We start from the raw sequence: 22,629 nt of genomic DNA, 5'->3' as shown, positions 1-22,629 counted from the left end.
CCAGCAGCTCATTTGTGGTTCATGCTGTCGTGCTAACAGAAATACAGTGCAGTCAAGAGTATATGAGGGTGTGAATCACCAGCAACCTTGATGTGGAGGATGCAGAGCTGGAGATACTTGACAAGAAACACGAAGAAAATATTCCTCATTTTCTATAGATACTTCTGCATTCTGTCAACACTTTCACATTACTGCCTTTCCCACTAATCACCACTATAGGAGAAGTTCAATGCAGTACTTCTGAGAGAACATCCATGGAATTTTTTCCATTGGTGATAAAATTGTTTATTTCCAGTTCCTTATTTACACGAAGCTTTACAACACATCAAGGGACGTGGTGGCACTGCGGGCTAAACCGCAGAAGCCTGTGCTGCACGGTCAGAAGACCAAGCAGTCATAAGATCGAATCCACGCAACGGAGTGAGCTCCCGTCGCTTGTCCCAGCTCCCGCCAACCTAGCGGTTCGAAAGCATGCAAATGCAAGTAGATAAATAGGGACCAATTCGGTGGGAAGGTAACAGCATTCCGTGTCTAAGTCGCACTGGCCATGTGACCACGGAAGATTGTCTTCGGACAAAACGCTGGCTCTATGGCTTGGAAACGGGGATGAGCACCGCCCCCTAGAGTCGAACACGACTGGACAAAAATTGTCAAGGGGAACTTTACCTTTACCTTACAACACATCATTCATTTGGAAAAGGACCTGAAATGTATATGCTCTCAAAACTAAGCTGATATGTATTCCATATTGCCTACTGCCATGGTCAGGAAACTATCCCCCTCAATATACAAAATAGTATATTTCACCCTCTGGAGTCATTTTTGGGGAAAGTACAAAACTGTGTGATGAGCAAAAATGACAATCAGAAACATCCTAAAATTAGGTTTGCATCCTAAAATAAGCTGTGGGCCATGGAAGTACAGGCCTTTCTCAGCTCCACATTTCAGCTCTTCTTTTTGAAGTCTCACACAAATTAGAAACAAGGAACAACTTCAGCAACATCTTCCATCAGCAGACCTGGAAATACAGAAATCCCCATTCTACCTTGTAACCCTCTACACTCAGAGAATTGGTTGACACTGCACAGCAGTTTTTCAGAAAAGGTCTTTGTTGGGTGGGCAGGTGTGATAATATTCTTTCTTCTGCCACTGAAACAATTTTGAGCAAATGTCTTCTACCCCTGCATCTAAAATTCCTCTCTTCAATTCCATCTATGAAATTTCACACACAGTACACTACTTTAAATACATTCCTGTTCAACATTACCTTTAAATCTTTGTAGAACCTGGACTCCAGAGTTCCCACCTTGGTAACTTTGGATTTGATTTGTTTTCTGCACTCAGCAATACTTTCCAATTCTTTCCGTAAAACTAATCACACAGTGGAAAAGGAGATTAGACCTTTTGCTTATCACAGTTTTAAATTCACTCATTCTGATGATCCAAAGCCCTGATTCAAAGTCATTCTCTTACACACCAGTTATCAAATATGCACACTTTCTGTTGATCATGGAATTTGATCATTGATGCAGTAAAGATAATTCACAGAACCAGTCTTGCAATCACAAATTCAAGTGAAAGCTGGTTAATGGAAGCCTAAAGCAAAACACAAGAAACTGGTACATTCACTGATGACGGAAATCCAAATGAGAGACAAGTCTCAGGATGTACAGAATAAGTTATTAAGTCATAACATTAAAACACAACTCAACAAATTAATTATGTTAGTAACACACAATTGAATTAAATGAGATTGTAAAAGACATCCGATAGAAAGTATAATACCAATATATGTATATAGAAATCATATAAAATTGAAGTTGGAAGGGGCCTACAAGGCCATCAAGTTTAACCTCTGCTCAATGCAGGAATACAATCAAAGCATATCCAAGTGATTATCCAAGTTTGGTAGACTATATCCTTTGTAAACCACCCAGAATAGTGCTTTGGCAATACTGGGGTCTTAAAGAAACAAACAAATATTGTAATCTGACATTCCCTGGTCGTTCTGTGCCTTTCACTACCTGGTCTGTCACCAACCGATCAAAGTCTTATTAAGAGTCTATCAGTAGAAGACTCCCTATTGTGCGCAACTGATGAGCAGAGCAAGAGGAATGCCCTGCTTCAAAATTTTGGGATGAGACGCATAAATACACCCCAATTATGTGGTGCCCTTGTCTTTACATCAGTCTTACATCATCTTTTTATTACCCTGTTCCCCCCAAAATAAGACCTAACCTAAAAATAAGCCCTAGTATGATTTTTCAGGATGCTCATAATATAAGCCCTACCCCCCCCCAAAAAAAGCCCCAGTTAAGTGAAACCCCGCCCTCCACCCTTGTGCCGCAACCAGAAGAATATGACATGACTGTATTTGAATAAATGCAGAGTGTTGTACATGAAAAAATAAAACATCCCCTGAAATGTCTTAATGCATTTTTGGAGCAAAAATTAATATAAGACCCTGTCATATTTTCGGGGAAACACAGTAGGTACAACAAAGGTCTCCATGTTCCATCTCCCTTTTGGCCAGCAAATAAGTAGTTTTTCTTACTAGGGCCGCTAGTATCCAGACATAATTGTTATGATTCTCTGGATAGTTCTTGGCATCCCCACCACATTTCCTAAAGACATCTATCAGCGTGGAAGTAGCCATGAGATCTTGCCTAGCTTACCCTTTCAGCGGGGACTTAGAAGCTTGGGGAGAATGAGCAAAGCTATTTTCCAGAGATGCAAATGAGTCAAAAAGACAACAGAGATGTTCAAACTTCCAGATGTTTCCTTGCCTCCGACCAACCTTAGAACATGTTCCTTAGCATTATTGTTCCCTTCTCCTTCCCAAAGAACAGGACTGTTGAGGACGCCCTATGGGCCCAGGATGTTTAGGCAGAACATGTACAAGAGCTTAAGACCGCCCGTTGCATATTTCCATTACCTCATTGTCTAACTTTAAGTTTTGATCTGAATTATTGCTTGGCACTTTGTTTTGTAACCAAACAGAATTTCCTTGTGCCTTCTGTGCCTCTTCTGAGGTCAAAGGAGCACTGGTTTAAGGCAAAATGAAATTGAATTTTCTATTTATCCAATATATAGAGGGGGGGATTTGGAAACCTTATGGACATTACTTAAATATTTCTTCTCAAATTCCCTCACAGCGACAAGACAGGTTACAATATTTCCATGGCAACCACTTTCCTCAGAAGTTTGAACCTGTCTTTTAAACTTCTCTTTGAACCCTACAGAACTCAATGCAATGGTTCCCATTTCCAAGTGGCTTCCCACAATGCGTGAAAAATGCTTTTGGAGCATCCTGAAAGGACATACATACCTTCAACTTCAGCACTGAGACCTTTGATGGAAGCTGAAGCAAAATATAAAAAGGGACGCATGAAGGGGAGAGGGAAAAGTGGAGAGGAAAAAGATTAAGTTAGATACGATACATATCTATAATATGGAATTGGTTGTTTTGAGAAAAGTGTTATTTTTAAACAGGAAATTCTCTCTCACACACACACTCTCTCCTCTTACCACCAGAAACGGCTTTAAATTCTGTCAACTCCTGAGGAAATGTTGCCAAATCAGGCTCATGTAAGAAGATCTGTTCCACAAGGGCATGTAGCAAGGTGAAATTCCTTTCCTTACCTCGAAACAAGGGTAACTACAAAAAGAATACAGCAATATGATGGATGGAGGTGACTAGATGTGTTTGTTTTTTAAAGGAAGACAGTAGGAACATTATCCCTCTAAGGTAAACTTACCTCCCCAAAAGTCATATTCAGCCACCTCACCATAGTATGGCGGTGACTGTGTATTTCCAAAGGTTGTAGTAGAGGAGGGCAACCTCTGGCAGACACTCCCAACCTGGTAAGGGTTGAATATGGACCTTACAACACACTAAGACAATAATGTCATGGAAAGTTGGAAGTAACAGCAAAAGAGGAAGACTTTTTTAAAAAGAGAGGGATTGGTTCAACAAAGGAAGCCATGACTTTGAATTTGCAAGAGTTGCTCATGGCTGTTGATGATAGGACCTCTTGGAGATCACTATTTTATGTAGTCATCATAGGTCAGAAGTGATTTAGCAATATATAACAACACATTCTATGTGTGCCATTCAATGACCTGTCTAGCTAAGTGCAAGAGATAATCATCCCAATAAAGTAGACTAATAATAATAGTGTGCCATCAATTGACTGCTGATTTATGACAACTCTTTTCAAGGTGTGGGTTTGTTGTTTTTTTTTAGGTATAAGGGTACAGTACTTGGAATTGGTTTATCAGTACCTTATTCTGGGGACATCCTGGGACTGTGCAGCTACTGGGTGATAAATGGGCCACAGCAATTATCTATACAATGACAATATGAATATCTCCACATCGCACCACAGGTGCTGCACGTTCCTTCCCCCACTGCCCTGGTCAGCTGGCCCACTCACACTCCATTTCGCACCACCAGGGTCCTCCTTCTGCTGTGACAGGCCAATGTAGGCAGGAACTTAGGCTGTCCTTCTCCGGCCTCCTCCAGCAGCCAACCACTCCAACAAGGAAGTGGGATGGGGAGTGGTTGGCTGCCAAGGGAGGTGGGAAAGGTCAGCCCAAGCTCCTGACTACACTGGCCCACCACTGCAAATGGAGGTGCACAATGGAGTGTGAGTGGACCAGCCAGCCAGGAGGGTGGGGTGAGGGAACACACAGCACCTGTGGTGCCATGCAGAGAAACTTGTACAAAGCTGCATGACTTAATTTGTGCCCATCTCTAGTCATAAAGTCTCTCTGTGGTCTCTAGGGGGGTACAAGGGCAGTTCTTACATGTACTGAGGTGCTCCTAGCACCTCAGAGCATCAACAATACCTAAGGGTGTTCACTGGAAGGAGTGTCAGTTCCTCCTTCAAGCATTCCATGCAACCTACAAAGGTGTAGGATAGAACTTGTGAGGAGGGACATTGAAATGGCATCCATGACTGTGGCCTCCATCTTGTCAAGCCACCACAGCCATTCCCTTTTCACATGCAAGAATGTGAAACCACAAAATGTTTCGTTTTGACTCTGAGAGGTACGATATTTTTTGTTGGTCTCGATCAGAATTTTGGAGTTGTTGCACAAACCATGTGGGTAAACTACTGTAGCTGCTGCCTTCTTGAATGGACTTTAAAAAACTGGAATCTTATGCACATAGGCACTTTGCTTTGCAAAAGGAAGATATTTGTTCTGAGGAATAGATGGGGTATAAATCAAACAAATACATAAATTATTGGGCACAAAGAAATTTTTGCACAAATTGCAGAAACCTCAACAGGAAAAGGAAGCATTCAAAGTCTTGTTCTCTTGCTGGAGGCAAGAAATCTTGTTGGTATTAATGACAAATCAAGATAACCTGAATGGCCAAATTATGAAATTTCCTCATGCCTTTAACGTATTTTCTCAAGGCTTATAGGAATAGCTTCTGAAAGGAGCTCGCCTGAGTAGGAATAAGCACATAACCCATTGGTCACTTTTACTGAAAACGTGATTTCCCCAGACAGAGAAAAACAGATTTTTGTACCCTAATGTAAAGTGGCAAGAATACTTCATGTAAAATGATGTTCTTATTCTCCTTTGTGGGATTCAGAAAGATGTAGTCCAGCACTGGAAGGTTTCACTGACATTTTTCATAATGATAGATGTGGTGTTTCAGGAGTTATGAAAAACCAAAGCATCCAAATGGGCCCTTCAACTGTTGCTTGCATCGTAAATCACTCCATATACTGAAATCCCTGAAAAAGGAGGAGAAAGATAACTTCCTGTTCTGTTTGGAGGTGTGGGAGAATTTGGTAATATTCTTAAAGGTTCAAGGCTGCCTGAATATATAACTCAGTAATAGGAGCAGCCTAATCACCGAGTTTGAGGTGCAAAAAAACCATACTTACTGCCAGTGTTATCACAGATCAATTTTTAAGCGCTGCAAACAGGCTATAAAAATGCAATCAGAAAGCCCCTTAAGAGCATGTCTGAACATTAAGAAAAAGGATGTGGTACAGTCTTCCTCCCGTCCTCAAATACACACCTTAATGTGATGAGGGAGCTTGAATGTGTCAGGGAAGCTGAGAGCCATTTTGTTAGCAGGCTAGAGTCCATCGTAAGTCTGGATTCTGAGCAGGATCACCCACGACAGAATGGTTTAAGCTGAGACATCAGACTGAGATGCACCCAACCCCTTCAGGGACAACAGTCACATCAGCAGAAGAGAATGGATAGTTCCAGAGGTGATGGAGGTGGAAAAAAGCAGATATTGGGCAGCAGGAATAGTGGAAAGTGACACTGGCCCCGTACTTTTCACAAACAATGGCAGTGATGCCCAAGCTAACTTTTGTTACTAATGTACAGAATACCATGATTTGCAGATTACAGAAAAGCCTTTATGTGGATCATGGAAAGCTATGGATTATTCTCTAAAAGAAATGGCTGTGCTGCAACATTTGATTGTCCTCATGTACAACCTATGCTCTGAGCAAGAGGCTATGATCAGGAGAGAACATGGAGGAACAGAATGGTTTCTCAAAGTCACCGGTATGTTTTCTCTCCCTATATGTTCAGTCCATCTGCTGAACATATACAGAAACATGAAATAGATTTGGAAGAAGAAGAAATGAAAACTGATAGGAAAAGAACTAGAAGTGACCCTAAAAGGTGAAGAGACGTCACTGGAGACCAAGACTGAAATGGTCTATAGTGTAGTTTTCTCTCTTGCTTATGGACATATAGGAAATGGGACAGTGGAAAAAAAGCTAATGGGAAGAAAAGAAATTTTCTTTGAAACATGGTGTTGGAGGAGAACTTTCTGGATACCATGGACCCCCAAGAAGACAAATAAGTGGGTATTTTATTAATTCAAATCTGACTAAATAACTAAACCAAAGCTTCTGTACTTGAATGGACAATGCTCATTAGAACAGACAATTATGCTAGGAAAAGTTAAGACGGCAGAAAAAGAAGAAGACCAAATATGAGATTGATGGATTCAATAAAGGAAGCTATGGCCTTTTGTTTGCAGTAACTGAGAAGGGCTATACATTACAAGACTTTTTAGAGGTCTCTAATGCAGAGTGTCACAATATGGCCTTACGCCAATAAGACAGAGACTTTGTGTGTCTGTGACTGCCAGATCCGGGAATTCAGCAAGAGACCTGTTCTGGACAGAGTCTCATTCCCCCCCTGAAGGAGGAGGTTCATTGTTTAGGAGCACTCCTAGATTCATCTTTGTCATTGAATGCTCACGTGCCCTTGGTGGCTCAAAGTGCCTGAGGCTATCTTCAACTAGTCTGCCAGCCACAACAATTTATAGACAAGGTTAACCTGCTCACAGTAGTCCCAGCTACTGCCATGCAAGGGGATACCCTTGAAGATGACGCGGATGCTGCAGCAAGTGCAGTATGCAGCAGCTAGACTGCTAACAGGAACATCTTTCAGAACTCACATGACAACAATTCTGAAAGACTTGCGTTGGCTGCCAATATGCTCCTGAGTGCAAGGTGTTGACGATGACTTACAAAGCCCTTAATGACTTGAGACCTGGATATTTGAAGGAGCACCTCTCCCTGCATAAACCTGCTAAGATCTGCTGGGCAGGTCCCCCTCCTTGCCCCACCATTGAGAACAGTTTGTTCTGTAGAGACATAGGGGGCAGAGCTTTTTCTGCCACAGCACTCCTATTGTGGAATGTTCTCCCCTTGGAGGCTCAATTGTCAAATGGGCATAATTTTGGCACCAAGTCAACATGTAGTGATCTCATGGAGCCTTTAGGGGTTGAGGTTCATGGCCTTTTCAGGTTTAATGCAATGGTTTTAACGTTTTTCGTGATTCAGTGTTTTAATTTTGTGCTGTTTGATTTTAAACTCTTCTAATTATCTTATGTTTTAAATTTGTTTTATATAGCTTTATGACTTTCCCTAAGATCCTGTGATATAGGGCAGGTTCTCTCCTTTTTTGCTGACTGGATCGTTTGCTGCGTTAGGTATCTGGCTGCAGAGCCTGCGGTTGGGAGATTGATTCCCCTCAGTGCCTCCTGGGAGATGAGCCAGCCTATGTAGCCCTGGGGGAGCTTCACAGCTCCTACCCCTTAAAAAGGGAATGGTAAACCACTTCTGAATACTCTTCATCAAGAAAACCCTGAAAAGTGTTGCCATAAGTCAGAATTGACTCGACAGCACACAATTAGTATTGTTATTATTAATAATAATGTTTAAATACAGTAAAATTAAATTGAAATAAATAAAATATTTCAGAAGCAACTTGACAACAGTCCTGATAAGATAAAGGACAGGGGGCTATAGTCCACAAAACCTCATATTCCAACATGGGTATCAAAGTTGCCACAGGCTTCTTTATTGCTGTGTCCTTCTGAAGAAATTCTGTTTCGTTTAGTCAAATACTTCTTCCCAGCAGTATATACATGGCGGTGTGTTGGGTATTGGGGAGGCATATTTAAATGGATTTAAGTGAAGTCCTCACCCAACTTAAAAATTGGTAGCGAAGTTTTGCACCTATATTTTCTATATTTTCTTTCTTATCCTCCCAGGCTACGGAACATTTCATCTCAAGCAGATGACAAAACTGCGCATGGCTTTATTGATCCATATTCAAGGGAAATGAGATTGAAACATATTGTCAGAAAACAGTGCTTTCCTAAAACTGATGGGCTGCACAATAAAGCCACTTACTTTTGCAAGAGAAGACAGCTGAAACCCCCTGGCCTTCTCTTTCCCAGCCTTTTCACTTAAGTAGTTCCCAATGGCTAAGATATACTCCAACACAGCAACAAATCTTGGGCAGTCCTGCAGCTGTTTGCATGCCTGGATCTTTTGGTTTATGAGCTGGAACACAAAGATGTTCTGTTTGATTAAATTGTCAAGGCTGACTAAATCAACATCTCAATTTTTTTTTTTCTTTGCCTGTTAGGAATGGGTCTAGAACCACTTGGATACCAGATGAAGTGGGCCTCAGTGGGAATTCAGTATAATTATAATTGTATCCTTATTGTGTGCTGTAGTGCAATTACAGGGAGTGGGGGACTGTGAAATACATTAAATTTCACTTTAGATATCAGCAGAAGGTCAATTTTTGAGCACCACCAAAAGTCATACAGTTCTTAACATTGGCATGCAACTATTTAGCAGGGATGTTGGCAAGTCTTTGGTACCAAGTCCCAAGTCCAAGTCTTTGGCACCAAGTCCCAAGTCCAAATCTTTGGTACCAAGTCCCAAGTCCAAGTCTTTGGGTCCAAGTCCCAAGTCCAAGTCTTTGGCACCAAGTCCCAAGTCCAAGTCTTTGGGTCCAAGTCCCAAGTCCAAGTCCAAGTCTTTGGTACCAAGTACCAAGTCCAAGTCTTTGGCACCAAGTCCCAAGTCCAAGTCTTTGGTACCAAGTCCCAAGTCCAAGTCTTTGGTACCAAGTACCAAGTCTGAGTCTCTGTTAAAAACAAGCTTTTTTCCTCAGAAAAAAAGGAAGGGTGGGTGGGTTCCAAGTTCCAAGTTAACTGAGTCATTGGGAATAAACCTCGAATCAAGTCCAATTGGACCAGTGCAACCTAAATCTTATTTGACAGCACGTCTCGCAACTCGAGTCCCCATCCTTTCTGTTTAGCATCCTAAGCAGACAGCTAGTGTCACGCAGTGGTGAGAGTGCAGGAAGCGGACTTCAAAGATGCAGGTTCAAGTTCCCCCTGAGTATTGAAATTTTCAGGGTGATCTCCAACTGGACATTCTCTCTAGGACTGATCTATCTCACAGGGTTGTTGCTGTGGAAAAAAGAAGCTCCTCAAGCTCACTGGAGTAGAGGTCGCACATACATGCAATGTAAAAATAAGTAAGAGTTCATTGGAGGAAAGGTGGCCTACAAATGTAGATCAACAACCGAGAGTCAACAGCTCTTGAAGGTAAAGCAATCACTAAAAGTATCATATCTCTCATATATGAAGGATGATACTTCCTGATGCCATTTCTCCCTTGTATGTGGTTTCATCATATTTTTTCACCATTTCTAGCCTGGTAAGATGTATGGCACATGGTGGGGATAAAACATTAGCCCCCCCAGTCTTACCAAAGATTTCCAACCTGACTTAAAAAGATTCCCTCATCAAATGAGGTGTTTTTTAGCTAATGAGCTGAGGAACCTGAAGGCTTAAAATTTCCAGTTCTAATATTCCGTGACTAGCAGCCTTTCCAAAAGGTAAAGATGCTCTTCCCTGGAGTTAGGACATGGGCAAGAACGTTAAATAGCCTTCTACTCCCTGTCCTGCCATATCCCATCTTTAATTTTACCAAAAGAAAAATAAGAAAAGAAAATGTGAGGAGGAAGATGACGATGAAGACAAGGAAACTTGTACACCTAAAAGGCCCTGATTTTTCATGACATGCATCTTCCATCGGGAAGCATTTAATTCCAGTTGAGGTTCAAGATGTTTCCATTCAGGTTTCCATTCAGTTTACTCACCCTGGGAGGTAGTAAGGGATCTATTCTGTCAACCGCTTTTTGGGTTTGGCTTCTATGGTTCAAATCCCTGTCTGAATACCCTTTAGATCAGACTGAATCATCCAATGTCTGTTCAGATCATGGGCTCCTTCTGCCAAGAACTAGACTTTCATTATTATGTAAAATGGAATAGTACATTCCAGATGCATCGCTTGGGCAAGTATGCGGTGTTTCAATAAGAAAACCAGAATGACAAATAACATCTCAAAAATTAAATTTCAAACAATGTCTACAAAGATATCAGCTATGCTGATTGGTGTGGACTGTGTCATCTTTCATGAGGTATTACCTGCTGGAGGTGCTATTTCTGCTAATGAACTCTCTCTGGTTTTTACTTGCCCAAGGCTATTTTAGACACCCCAGCAGGTAGCGCATACTGTATTTCAAATCTAGATGATCTCAAATTTACTTTCATGCTAGTTATGTCTCTCTTGGCTGTAAAATTCAGGAGCAACATAGATCATCAAAACCTTTCCCCACATTTCTTTTGAATAATGCAGTGAAATGACAACTTATACATCAGGCTGCCTGCGTTATTACAATGTGAATGTCAACAACAGGACTGGTGAGTTGATTTTTTTTTCCAAGGAAAAGTTCATCTCAGATACACACACAAAAGCTTCACAAATTCATATTGAGGGCACCTGGTGTTTTACAGCATATTCCTGTGCATGTTTACTCAGGCCTAAGGCCCACTGTGTTTAGTGGTACTTACCCGCAAGTCAGTATTACAGACTCAATTATATGCTGTGTTAAAACAACAGGCTAGAATCCTGTTGATGGAACAAATGACGCAATCTTTCATTGTACAACCAGTTTGCATAAGCCCTATTTGAATGGTGCACCTTCTGCTTGTGCAACAGTCAGACATCGCCTGGATCTCACTAGTAAAGAGTTGTGCTCTACAAGAGATCCGCAAAACTGTAACCTACCAGACAGCTAAGTGTCTCTCTTTTTTAACTTTACTTTTTTTTGCTCTGAAGTAGTGAGGGCAGAGTCCAGTCTGGATCAAGACCTTGTGCACAGGTAGGGAAAACTAAAACTTTCCTCTCTTTCATTTTTCTCTTCAAATGCTGTGCCTACAGACATACATGCTTGTACAGAAGAGAACCAAACTTCATAGGCAGCAGCATTAGCTTCCATGTTGGGGAGTAGAATTATTTATGGGAGACACAATGGGAAAGAGGGAGAGGCATGAAAACTTTCCCATCTACGGATGAGTTCCTGTTGCTTAGTGTAGTTAGACTCGCTAGCCTAGGCCTATTGAATCAGTGGGGAGTTTGGTGAGTCTGCTCTCTCATTCCATTGGCTTACATGAGCTTATTATGGGAAAGTAGTTGCAACTACAGTAAGCCCATTTTGAGTTGACTCACCAAATTCCCACTGATTGAGTTGTCCTGCTCTTGTGTTACTTGCTATGTGGTGGTTGTGATATGAATTGGGCCCATATACCCTTGTTGTTATGTGTTAACGTGTCAGAACTGACTTATAGCAACCTTAATCGGGTTTCAAGGTAAGTGAGATATTTAAGGAGCAGTTTTACCAGTTCAACTTCCCTCAGTAAGCTTCCATGCCTGAGCAGGGATTTAAACCCTGGTCTCCAGCATCCTAGCCCATCATTCTATACACTACATCACACTGGGTATCGACCTTTTATTTTAATTAGAAAGAAGGTGAAGATTAGCTGCACATTATGTGCTTCATGTAATGTAGGGGTGAAAATACAGCCCTTCAAATGTACTTATTAGGGGCATTTTGAAGCCCATCCAGTTATCCCAGAGCACCCCCCTTGGACCTAGGTGAAAACCCCTTTTTATAATCTCTCTCTCTCTCTCTCTCTCTCTCTCTCTCTCTCTCTCACACACACACACACACACACACACACACACACACACACACAAAAGATCAAAATGGGAATTAACCATCCAGGAATATGGGGCTTTCACACACACACACACACGTGTGTGTGTGTGTGTGTGTGTGTGTGTGTGTGTGTGTGTGTGTGTGTGTGTGTGTGTGTGTGTGTGTGTGTGTGTTGGGCATACTTAACCATTTCATGCCCTGGTGCAGCCCCATAAGAGCTGCTAAGCATAAAAAAATTTGTCCTCCAGTCCAGCCAGAGTAACCCATCCCTAACACAGCATGGCATTTAGCTTTCAGTGTGGTAGATTTAAGGTCACGAGAGACAGAAAATAAAGAAGCATATAGAAGTCAAATCATAACACGTACTGGCTCAAGATCAGCCATGGATACTGGAAGTTCACGAGCTGAATGCAAGATGTCAAGTATTTGACATAAATTAGGTATTTTACACATCTGCAAAAGATAAAGAATAATTCAGAGAAAAATTCTGATTCTATTTGTCACATATAGGGACATTTGAAGTTGTATTACTGAATCCATGCAAAATGGAAGCTTTGGAGGTGTTTCCCATGCTCTACCTCAATAGTTCCCAACCTTGTGCCTCCATATGTACTTGAAGTAAATGTCCCAGAAGCCTTCACCATGAGCTGGCGGGGGTTTCTGGGAGTTGTTTTCCAAGAACACCTGTGGATTCAAGATTGAGAATTACTGTTCTATCTGAATCAAGTTATTGTATTGATGCCATAGCCCAGTCTCTTTGGACTTGTAACTCCATGGCCAAAATCTCAGCTGGAATCTGCTCTGCCTTTCTAACTGAGATCCCATTTAGGGTGAAGATGTTGGAAAATGAAACTCCTGGGACTTTTTGCATGCCCGTGAACTACAGGCCAAATTAAGTGAACTTCTGCTACCTCTCTGCATGGTCAGAAAATCCCAAGACATTTTGCAATAAAATCCAAGATGGCAGCCCCATTGCTGGTACAAAGGCAAGTTGACCACTGTTGAATCTACAATATTGGGGTGGTATCACCTAAACCTAGGAAGTACAGTGGTGCCTCGCTAGACGATGATAATCCATTTCACTGAAATAGCTGTTTAACAAAATCATCATCTAGCGAGAAGCATTTCCCTATTGTAATGCATTGAAACCTGTTTAATGCATTCCAATGGGGAAGAATTGTCGTTGTCTAGCGAAGATTGGCCATAGGAAAGCCGCTTTGTGAACTGCCGATCAGCTGTTTAAATAGCTGTCTTGTGAAGCTTAGGTCCCGAAAACACCCGTTTTGCGAGCATGGAGGGAGCTGTCAAAATCGTTGCCTAGCGAAAACTGGTTTGCAAAGCAGGGACCAAACATCGTCCAGCGAAATTCTCCCATAGGAATCACTGTTTTGCAAATTGCTATAGCGATCTCAAAAAGTCAATGTCTAGCGAAAAAAATGTCACGCGGGGTAACTGTCTAGCAAGGCAGCACTGTACAATGTAAGGCACCAGCTCTTTTCTGACACTGTTGTCACTTCCCAGCATTGGCCACCTGAGGCAACCACCTCATTCTGTCTAAGGGTAGGACATGCCCTGAGCAGAAAGCTGATGAACTTCAACTAGGCATAAACCTTAAGCTGTGAATCTGCTCTACTATACTGTAGAAAACTTTTAACAAAATATTTAATAAATAAACAACGCCTTATTCAATCTTCAAAAGGGCATTTTTGACAGGATAATAAAGTATGTAAAGTTTACCACAGGGATGTCAGCGCCTTAGGAAAATATATCATTTAGATTGGCTATACAGTAGATAACATATCTGTATTCTTTGAACATTCCCCAAAATGCTGCATGCATCTATTAAGTACACTTCTCGTAATAATATTAGAAGGCTTTGAATATTCATACCAGAAACAAATGCTTTTTAAAAAATAATTACAGACCAAGAGAAATTTAAATCTTAGGAACATTGGCAAACCAAAATGTTAGCATCTTTCTCATTCTGATTTCGAGAAAACTCTCAAGTTTCAGAAATAGGCCTCCATATAGATAATGAGGAACAAATAATCAAAGTCATCGTGCTGAAGTTATTTGTGGATCAAAGGACACATAAAGAATTAAATTTAAAATTTCCAGATGTAAATGACAGATAAGTGGGAAAAGAAAAAAGGAATGATGAAAATAGAAGCCTCAGAAGCTCAATTTTTTAAAAAAGTCCAAATTCACAGAGACATTCTATCCTCTGTTTTCATTATTCATTTTTCTTTCTGTCTCATATGCATTATAATAAAATTATATACCCTCTGATACTATAAAAATAATAAACTCTGATTCATCCTAAGAAAGCTAATGGCTGTTTGACAGAAATCAGAGTTTACAAAAACAATTTATAATTTTATTAGCACTAAGCCTTCACATGGCCTTCTACATAAGATCCTCATTTTATAGCCTATAAACTGACCAAATAACTCTCAGCAATTTCTTTTGCTCCAATAATATTTGACAGTTACCCAGCAATCTTAACTCAGCACAAAACCAACCAAGAGAAAGAAGCAAATCAGATAAAGCCATCACTTAATCTGCAAACATGTTTCATACTTCTAGCATAAACTGATCCACCAGATGTAGTTCTGAAGGAGGTCCCTTAAATGACAGGTACATTTCTTTATCCTTGGCTGTGGGCTGGTACCTGTTGGAAACCAAAAACAGCATTTTTGATTCTAAAAAGTCAATGGCACAGATGGATATTTTATTAGACATAATTCGTACACAACAATAATAGGACACGGGTTCAATGGTGTGTTCAGCTTGATTTCACAGTGACAAAAATCTGCAGAGATTTAAGCAATTGGAAAGAGACAAGATCTTTTCATAGCCACTTTTTCAAATCTATTAACTACTACCAATCATAAATAATGAAACACATCACATTTCCCCAGGGTAATTGTCCATCTGACCAAATGAGAGAAAAAAGTGACTTTGGACAAGCAGCTGAGGGATGATTTACAGGCCAGTAGTACGTATGTTCCCTCCCTCTGTGTGTGTGCGCGTGCACACACATGTGCATGTTTTAGACAGGGTTGGGCAAAGCAATACTCATGGCCCACCAGTGGGCCCCAGTGCTACTTCTGCAGCCCAAAAAGGACCCCAATAATTTCCAATGTTTTTTATCTTTTACCAAAAATTCTGTCATTTTTTATATGAAGGGCTTGGGGACTCCTGCCCCACCCCAAAATTTAAGAAAACTAAAAACACAAGGCTCTCTCTGGGCTCCTTTTATCCCATGGTACAGGAGTTCACCCAAACACCCCAATAAGCCCCCAGATGGTTTAATGCATGCCTCTATTTGTCTCAAATCAAACATTTTTGCATGGTGTACCAACCACCTCTCTAATTTGCAGAATTCATGTGATTATTACATAAGCATTAAAATGGCAGGTGAACACAAAATTTAAATTCAGGATTTAAATCCAAATGGTTGACTATCCAAAGAAACCCCCAAAAACCAATTAGTGTTGTCACCAGATCATTCTTACAGGAAGGGCATTTTGCCATGGCCTTTTCTTCTTTTAGAATAAATTTCTCCTGTGACATGGGCGATATATCTAGAATGGGGCACCAGCAACATCCCTTATCACACAGGTAGGCTGATATTGGTGAGGACTTACTCCCAATATATGAATCCAAGGCCAATTAGGCAGTCAGAAGTGGCCTGTTTGGGCAAATGGGGCACTGCTCCCTAAGGCAAGTCTAGTCACTAGTCACAGCTTGGGGGCTTTTAAAAAAAGGGAACTGACTTGCATGAAATGACATATGCTAATTCATATGTACCAAGGCAATGTTAGAAATTATTTTTATAATTTAAACCGAATCTCAGTGCATCTCACTTAAGTGAGGAAGACAGTGGCCAGGTGGCTCGTGCTGCTCACGAATAATCTGAGAATTACTTGAGAACATTGAACACTGTTGCCTGATTCAAGCTCTGGTCAACTACAGGTCTATTAATTTACTCTTATTGCCATTTGGATTTTGTGTGTTACATTTCTATCCAGCCTGTCCTCAAAGGAGCTCAAGATGGTGTATGTGCTTTTCCTTCTCCTTATTTTAGCCTCAAAATCCCTATAACATAGATCGGGCTGAGAGAGTGGGAGCAACCCAAGGTCATTATTGGGCTAAGTGTCATGGCAGAGCAGGGATTTGAATTCAGGTTTATTGAATCCTAGAGTGTTGCACATTGACCTGTCTTTGAAGACTATCAGTCAGAAAACAGGTCTTGGTTGCTAACTAGGACTAAACATAGTGCTGAATTTGCACCATGGACCTTGAAAATCTTTCTCCCGAGTTTCCACAGGTTGTTCAAAAACAATATTCCTGAATTAAGTTTTAAAGTGTACTTTGATTTCTGGAATGAATGCATGCATGGGTAGAAAGCCGTGGAACACAGCTTTGCACTTACAGGTAACAGCAGGGACTAAAAAGTCACCAGCCTGCCTCAGGGCCCATAAACCTCAGGATGATCCTGCTAGAGACGGGCACCAACTGCTGGCTTAGTGATTCATGCCGGTTCGCTTACCAGCCAAACAGCTGTTTCATGCTTCCTAGCCCCACCTCCTCCAGCAAGCACTCCCCCGGACTCAGGACCCAAAGGAGGCGAGGCAGGGAAGACTGTGCACTGCCTCTGAGTGGGCGCCCACCAGAGGAGGCCAGATTAGGAAGGGCTGAAGACCTGTTCAGCCAGTAAACAAACCACCACAAACCTCCGAACCAGCAGTTCATGCCCATCTCTGGGGAAGGAATCACAAAGGCTCTCCACACTTAGAGTACCCTTTATCCTAGGCCTGGCCCAGACTATAGCCAGCTTTGCAGCACCAGCCAAACTTTCCCATGTTTCCACAGGCTTTTTCATTCCATCAGAAATTACCGTATTTTCTGTGTATAAGACTATACTTTTGTCTAAAATCTTTAGACTAAAAATTGAGAGTCATCTTATACACAGAAGTAAGCTGCGGAGAGAACAAAAACAAGTGGAGGGGAAATCGGGGATCAAAGCGATTCTGCAGCCCTTTTATCCCTTTCCCCCTACACTTGCTAAGCCCCACTTAGATTTCTTAATTTTGGATTAGAAAAATTGGGGAGGGCATCTTATACATGGAAAAATACGGTACTTCTGGGTTGCTTGCCTTTGTGATCTCTATTAGTGTAACAAATCGTACATTTTAAAAAATATGCTGTAAGCAGTACTGGGAGAAATTTCATAAGGAATAAGAATGTAAAGTCTTCTAACATAACCGGATTTATATCCAGATTGTAAAACATAACCATGTCCCATTTATTCCAACACAGTTCACCAGCACTAAAACATAACAAACAGTTTCTTATACACAGACAGTGCTTTCATTGTGGCTTCTGCTCGGTGCCCCCCCCATTGGCACAGCTGGGACATATAATGCTACGACAGCCTACCAAGGTTCTTTCGCCTGCCAAAGTGGATAGTTTCCAAAAGAGCTCCTCACAAACTTTACAATCCAAGCAGCCTACTCAAGTGGAGAGAAAGCTATTTCAAGCCATCCCTGGATGAGGAACATCACAGGCAGAGTGGCCCTTAGTCTTCTCCACCTCAGCGGAATTAATTCGTCTTAAATCCAAGTCATTTGGCTGAACTGGCTCCTGGATTGGGTTGCTTTGTTCCTCACACTGCTTAAGGCTTAGCATTATAACTAGCGACATAGCTTATGGTTTTTTGGGGAGAGCAATGAGTAATAATGAATAAAGGTTTTCTAGAGACAGTCTTCATTTCTAATGCAGCGAGCAAGCTATATCAGCTGCTTCAGTAAACACGCCCTCTTGCTTTTCCTTTCATTTACTCAATGCTGCTTTCAAAAGTAATTTCTATCATAAATAAAGAATTTCATCCAAAAGGTTACCTTCTTAGCGCTGTAATCTGCTCATCACTAAGTCCGCCACTGTCTTCATGTATAATGTATACTTTTTCTTTCAGCTGGCTTGGTTTTATGCAGAAACTTTTAAGAAAAATGTCTTGGGGGAAAAATGATTCTTTGATTACTTGTAGATAAAATGCATACGGGAGACAAGAAGGAGGGGGACACTGGGATATTACACAGTTGCTTTCCCCCACAGAATTAGCGTGCGCACTGGGCTCACTAAACACTAAATTGAAGCCATTCTTTTGGTATCCTTATGCGCCAATGGCGCCAATATATCCATATGTATATATTTGATTGAAGCACAGTCAATGCACTGAACAGAATAATCATCAAGGTATTGTCCTTTGGCAGAACTCAAGAAAGCTTAGTTCTAAAACTGTTTAAATTAAGAATACAAAGGCTTATTCCATATTTGGATTCTGTAAATCTCAACTTCTTTCCAGCAAATTTATGAGACACATCCTCACCGGCAATTTTTCAAGATATACTTTCCCGCTAACAATTCTATTGCCAGTCAATGGACGTAATTTTCACTATCCCTGTTACTTTCTTTTAGGCCAGGCATCCCAGTTAACAGGTGTCCATCTATCACAAAAATGTCTCTTCTTCCTAGGAGAATTTGTGCACATCCTATAATTACATCTTACTAAATATACATGTTGCTGTCAAGTCAAATCCAATTTATGAGAATCATTCTCAGGATTTCCTAAGTATGAATTACTCAGAAATGGTGCACCAGTCTCTTCTTTGGGAGGGGCTCTGGGACTCTTTAGCTTTCTCAAAGCCACATGGGCTAACTCTTTTCCCAGGAGAAACAGTGGGGAATCAAACTGCCAAGTCAATGCTCAGTAAACTGTTAACTGCAGATAATCTTTTAAAGGGGGGAGGGATATAATGATAGCAGTGCATTTTCAACTTTATAACTTTTGGTTTTCAACTTGCTAGCTTCCAAAATACCTTGCAGAGCTACTTTGAGTTTTGCAGAGGAATCTGAGAAGAATTGTAGAGTGTGCGTGCATACTCACAAACACAGAGAATGTTGGGGTTTGCCGCTGTTCTACATGAGAATATTGATATGTAATGAATGTGCGTGATTGTCACAGGAGATGTTCTACAAACCCTACATTAGCCTTCCTAACCTAGTGTCCTTCAGATTCACTGGGTCATGATTCCCATCATCCCTAGTCATGGAGACTTGAGATTATGGGGGCTATTCTTGGTAAATGTTCCCATAGGACATAGCCAACCATTCCTGATTGAGGACTCTTACAATGTCAGTGGGAGATGTTTTAGGCAGCATTTGAAAAGTTAGTGACTTTGGTGGTTGGAAAGTTCTGAGAAACGTTGTCCATAGAAGTCCCTTGTCAAGTTTTCTTCTAGAACAGCTTATCTGCCACTTATGTCCTTTTCGATAAACTGCCAAGCAATCTCAGGAAATATCTTGGAATATTACCTGAAATAATGCTCTTGTATAGCATTAGCCATCCTGCCTGTACCATTTGATGTCCTATGGGCTCCATAAAGAAACCATAAGGTTTGACAAACATCGAGTCGTGATCCTTTTTGTATAAATCACTCTGTGCTAATGCAGCTAGAGGAAGTTCTCAACATCCTCCTAGAAAAAGGCACCTCGAGATTAACTGTTGTATTATCTTTTTAAATGTAACACCAGATTTAGATCTACTTCTTAGCATATGGTAATAATCAATGCTACCTGCATTCAAGAGAAGCTTCACCTCATGCATTCAAGAAAACGGTGATGCTCACAAATACCAACCTGAAAGCTACAACCTCCCTAAATCGTCAGGCTGCTCTGTGGCTTTAAACAAAAAAGAGTACTATAGAAAAGTACAGCTTCACTTTGCTGTATTTGATTCATTGTCTTCAAATCAACAGACTTCTGGGTGTTTAAAGAATGTCATAAAGAAGGGTTCTCTCTGGTCATTTTCAGACAGAACTCTGTAAATTTTCAGCCTTCTCTTGAACTCACAAGAGATCAATGAAAGAATAGTTCTGGGTAGACATTTTAAATGGTGCCAATAGATGCCTCGGAGAAGAAGTGAACAAAATACAGCTATCCTGCTTTCATGACAATGGAACCAATTACCTCAGGAGATGATGACTGTTCCACTGCTGGAAGCATTCAAGAGAAAATTGGACAACTGTCTGTCAGATGTGTTTTGATTTAGATTCCTGCACTGGGCAAGGGGTCGGACTCGATGACCTTATAGCCCCCCCCCTTCCAACTCAGTTATTCTACGATTCTATGCCAAATATCTGATTAGGCAGACTGTTATAGTAATTTGACCCATAGAATTAGAACTGAATTGTATGTCATAGACAACCTTTCCTTAGAACAAAGAATTCCTTAAGTAACGAATGTGTCACAGGAAGAGATTTTCTCCTCTCCTGTACTTTAACAATTAGGTTGCATTATTTTATGATGGGTCTCCAGAACATAAGCATATTCTTTCATTTTTAAGTCAGATTTCACACGTGTGGGAGTCACATGTCTGGAAATGGCTTCAGCAGTAATGATGGGCTACCTGTAACATAGCTGGCTAGATAGCTCAGTGGTTTAGATATCTGGCTATGGAGCCAGAGGATGAGAGTTCGATTCCACACTGTGCTTCTGCAAGTAGAGCCATCCTGTGTGGCCTCGGGCAAGCTGCACAGTTCCAGTGTGCCCCCAGAAGAAGGGAATGGTAAACCACTTCAGGGTTTTCTCTACCTTGAAAACCCTGAAAAGGGTTGCCATAAGTCAGAACTGACTTGATGGCACATGATAATTATTATTACCTGTAACATATAGTTTGTCCCTCCTGCATACAGCCGAAGCAGTCAGCTAGACACGTTGAGAATTACAAGTAATTTGCAATTTTTTGGAGATGCAATGAAAAACATCAAAAATATTTGCATCATGGAAGAGTTTTCTGAAGCTTAAGACTCTTGGCATTGTAAATGTGATTTGCTGATGAATGACAATAACTGGAACAAAGGCATTCGGATGGCATTTTTGATGTTGTTTAGTGGACACACTTTAAAAAAACTGAATTAACAGTTTTTCATTGGCTGAACAGGGATTTTCGTACTTACTGAAGTTATGTGCAACTTTTTGGTTTAACATAATGTGTTGTGTCCTGAGAGGTTCATTAACAGGAAATCCCATCCCATCCTGAATAAGAAACTGGTCATCAAGTCTAGCCACATCTAGCAGTTTCTTCCCCGAATTATTTGATGTCCAGAGTGATTTCTGTATCTAGGAATACAAAGACAGCAAGCATGTGTATGTGTATAAATGTGGACAACTTTTAAAGTATCAAACAGGACTTCCAACAAATCTCTTGTGAATTCTGGAAAAATGGTGCTCATCGCTTATAGCATATATTTATCAGAGTAACTAGCAAAACAGAAGAATTAAATTACTGTAACAAAATGTTTCAGCTTCTACCTCCTTGATTCAAAGCTGCTGAAGAAAGTGGAAACTGAACCATCCTACTATGGTATTTTACTATTTTTGTTCCTCTAAAAGGTTTTGTATTTACGTACATTTACATTGGTCAAAATCTTGTTGTTTGGTGTAGTAAATTGCACTAGCAGAGGACCATTAAATCTGTGGAGATCTGGGAAGTCAAATCCTCTATATGTTCCATTGACTCAAATGGGTCAACTCTAACTGCATCGTACTGTAACATAGTAAGTCACAGTTAAAATAGGCTCATTTGAATCAATGAAACTTACAAAGGAGTTAACTCACTAAATTGGTACTTATTCCATGGGTGTACTCTAGTGCAAGTTACTATGCTGAGCAACAGGATTTTGGCCATAAAGTGTGTTTTGGCATAAATATGATTAGGATTATGAGATTTGCCATCCTTTTATATACTTTGGGGTTATTATTGCATTTCCCCCTCTCAGACCTTTTCTTGGGGAACGACGTTCCAATGAAAAGCTTTTGTTCTGGTTGATCTTGGGGTCTGGTTGAGAGACTTGAAAGAAGGAGGTGGAATCTTTATGTCCGGCATTATGACAGGAAGAGGAACAGATTCTGAAACAAAAGAGCAGCTTTGTGGAGGAGCTGCTGAGACTGCAAGGGACCTCAAAGGGAGACGAGGATATTCTTCCACTTTCTCTTCATTTAAATCACGAAGGACTTCATTTGCAGCTCCCAACACATCCTCCTTCCTCACAGATCCTTCTTCCGGCAGTGAACAATATCTGTCTAGGAGTACTATCCACTAATTCCGGAGCTTGCTAATGTCCTCTAGTTTATTGTTCTGGACAGTAAAGGGTATTTGAAACCTACAATTGAAAAAAGGAGGTGTGTGAAGTC

The 22,629-nt window shown here is 40.9% G+C and overlaps 1 protein-coding gene across 5 annotated transcripts in view; it reads right to left on the bottom strand.

Moving 5' to 3' along the window:
* LOC110081075 (disheveled-associated activator of morphogenesis 2) overlaps positions 1 to 22,629 on the bottom strand; it is a 114,276-nt gene that overhangs the window by 20,155 nt on the left and 71,492 nt on the right. For all 5 annotated transcript variants that reach the window (XM_072996830.2, XM_078392159.1, XM_072996829.2 and 2 more), the window contains 9 exons: positions 22,217 to 22,598; positions 21,393 to 21,555; positions 18,276 to 18,387; positions 14,950 to 15,040; positions 12,736 to 12,822; positions 8,697 to 8,849; positions 3,529 to 3,658; positions 3,329 to 3,361; positions 1,268 to 1,371 (listed from right to left, as the gene is read on the bottom strand). In XM_072996830.2, the coding sequence (XP_072852931.2) occupies positions 1,268 to 1,371; positions 3,329 to 3,361; positions 3,529 to 3,658; positions 8,697 to 8,849; positions 12,736 to 12,822; positions 14,950 to 15,040; positions 18,276 to 18,387; positions 21,393 to 21,555; positions 22,217 to 22,321 (978 nt within the window). In that variant the 5' untranslated portion in view covers positions 22,322 to 22,598. The remainder of the gene's footprint in view (positions 1 to 1,267; positions 1,372 to 3,328; positions 3,362 to 3,528; positions 3,659 to 8,696; positions 8,850 to 12,735; positions 12,823 to 14,949; positions 15,041 to 18,275; positions 18,388 to 21,392; positions 21,556 to 22,216; positions 22,599 to 22,629) is intronic.

The sequence above is a fragment of the Pogona vitticeps genome, chromosome 4 (genome assembly GCF_051106095.1).
Source record: "Pogona vitticeps strain Pit_001003342236 chromosome 4, PviZW2.1, whole genome shotgun sequence".
Taxonomy (NCBI): Eukaryota; Metazoa; Chordata; class Lepidosauria; order Squamata; family Agamidae; genus Pogona; species Pogona vitticeps.
Note: the sequence above shows the minus strand (reverse complement) of the source record. Positions and strands in the feature narration are given on the sequence as shown.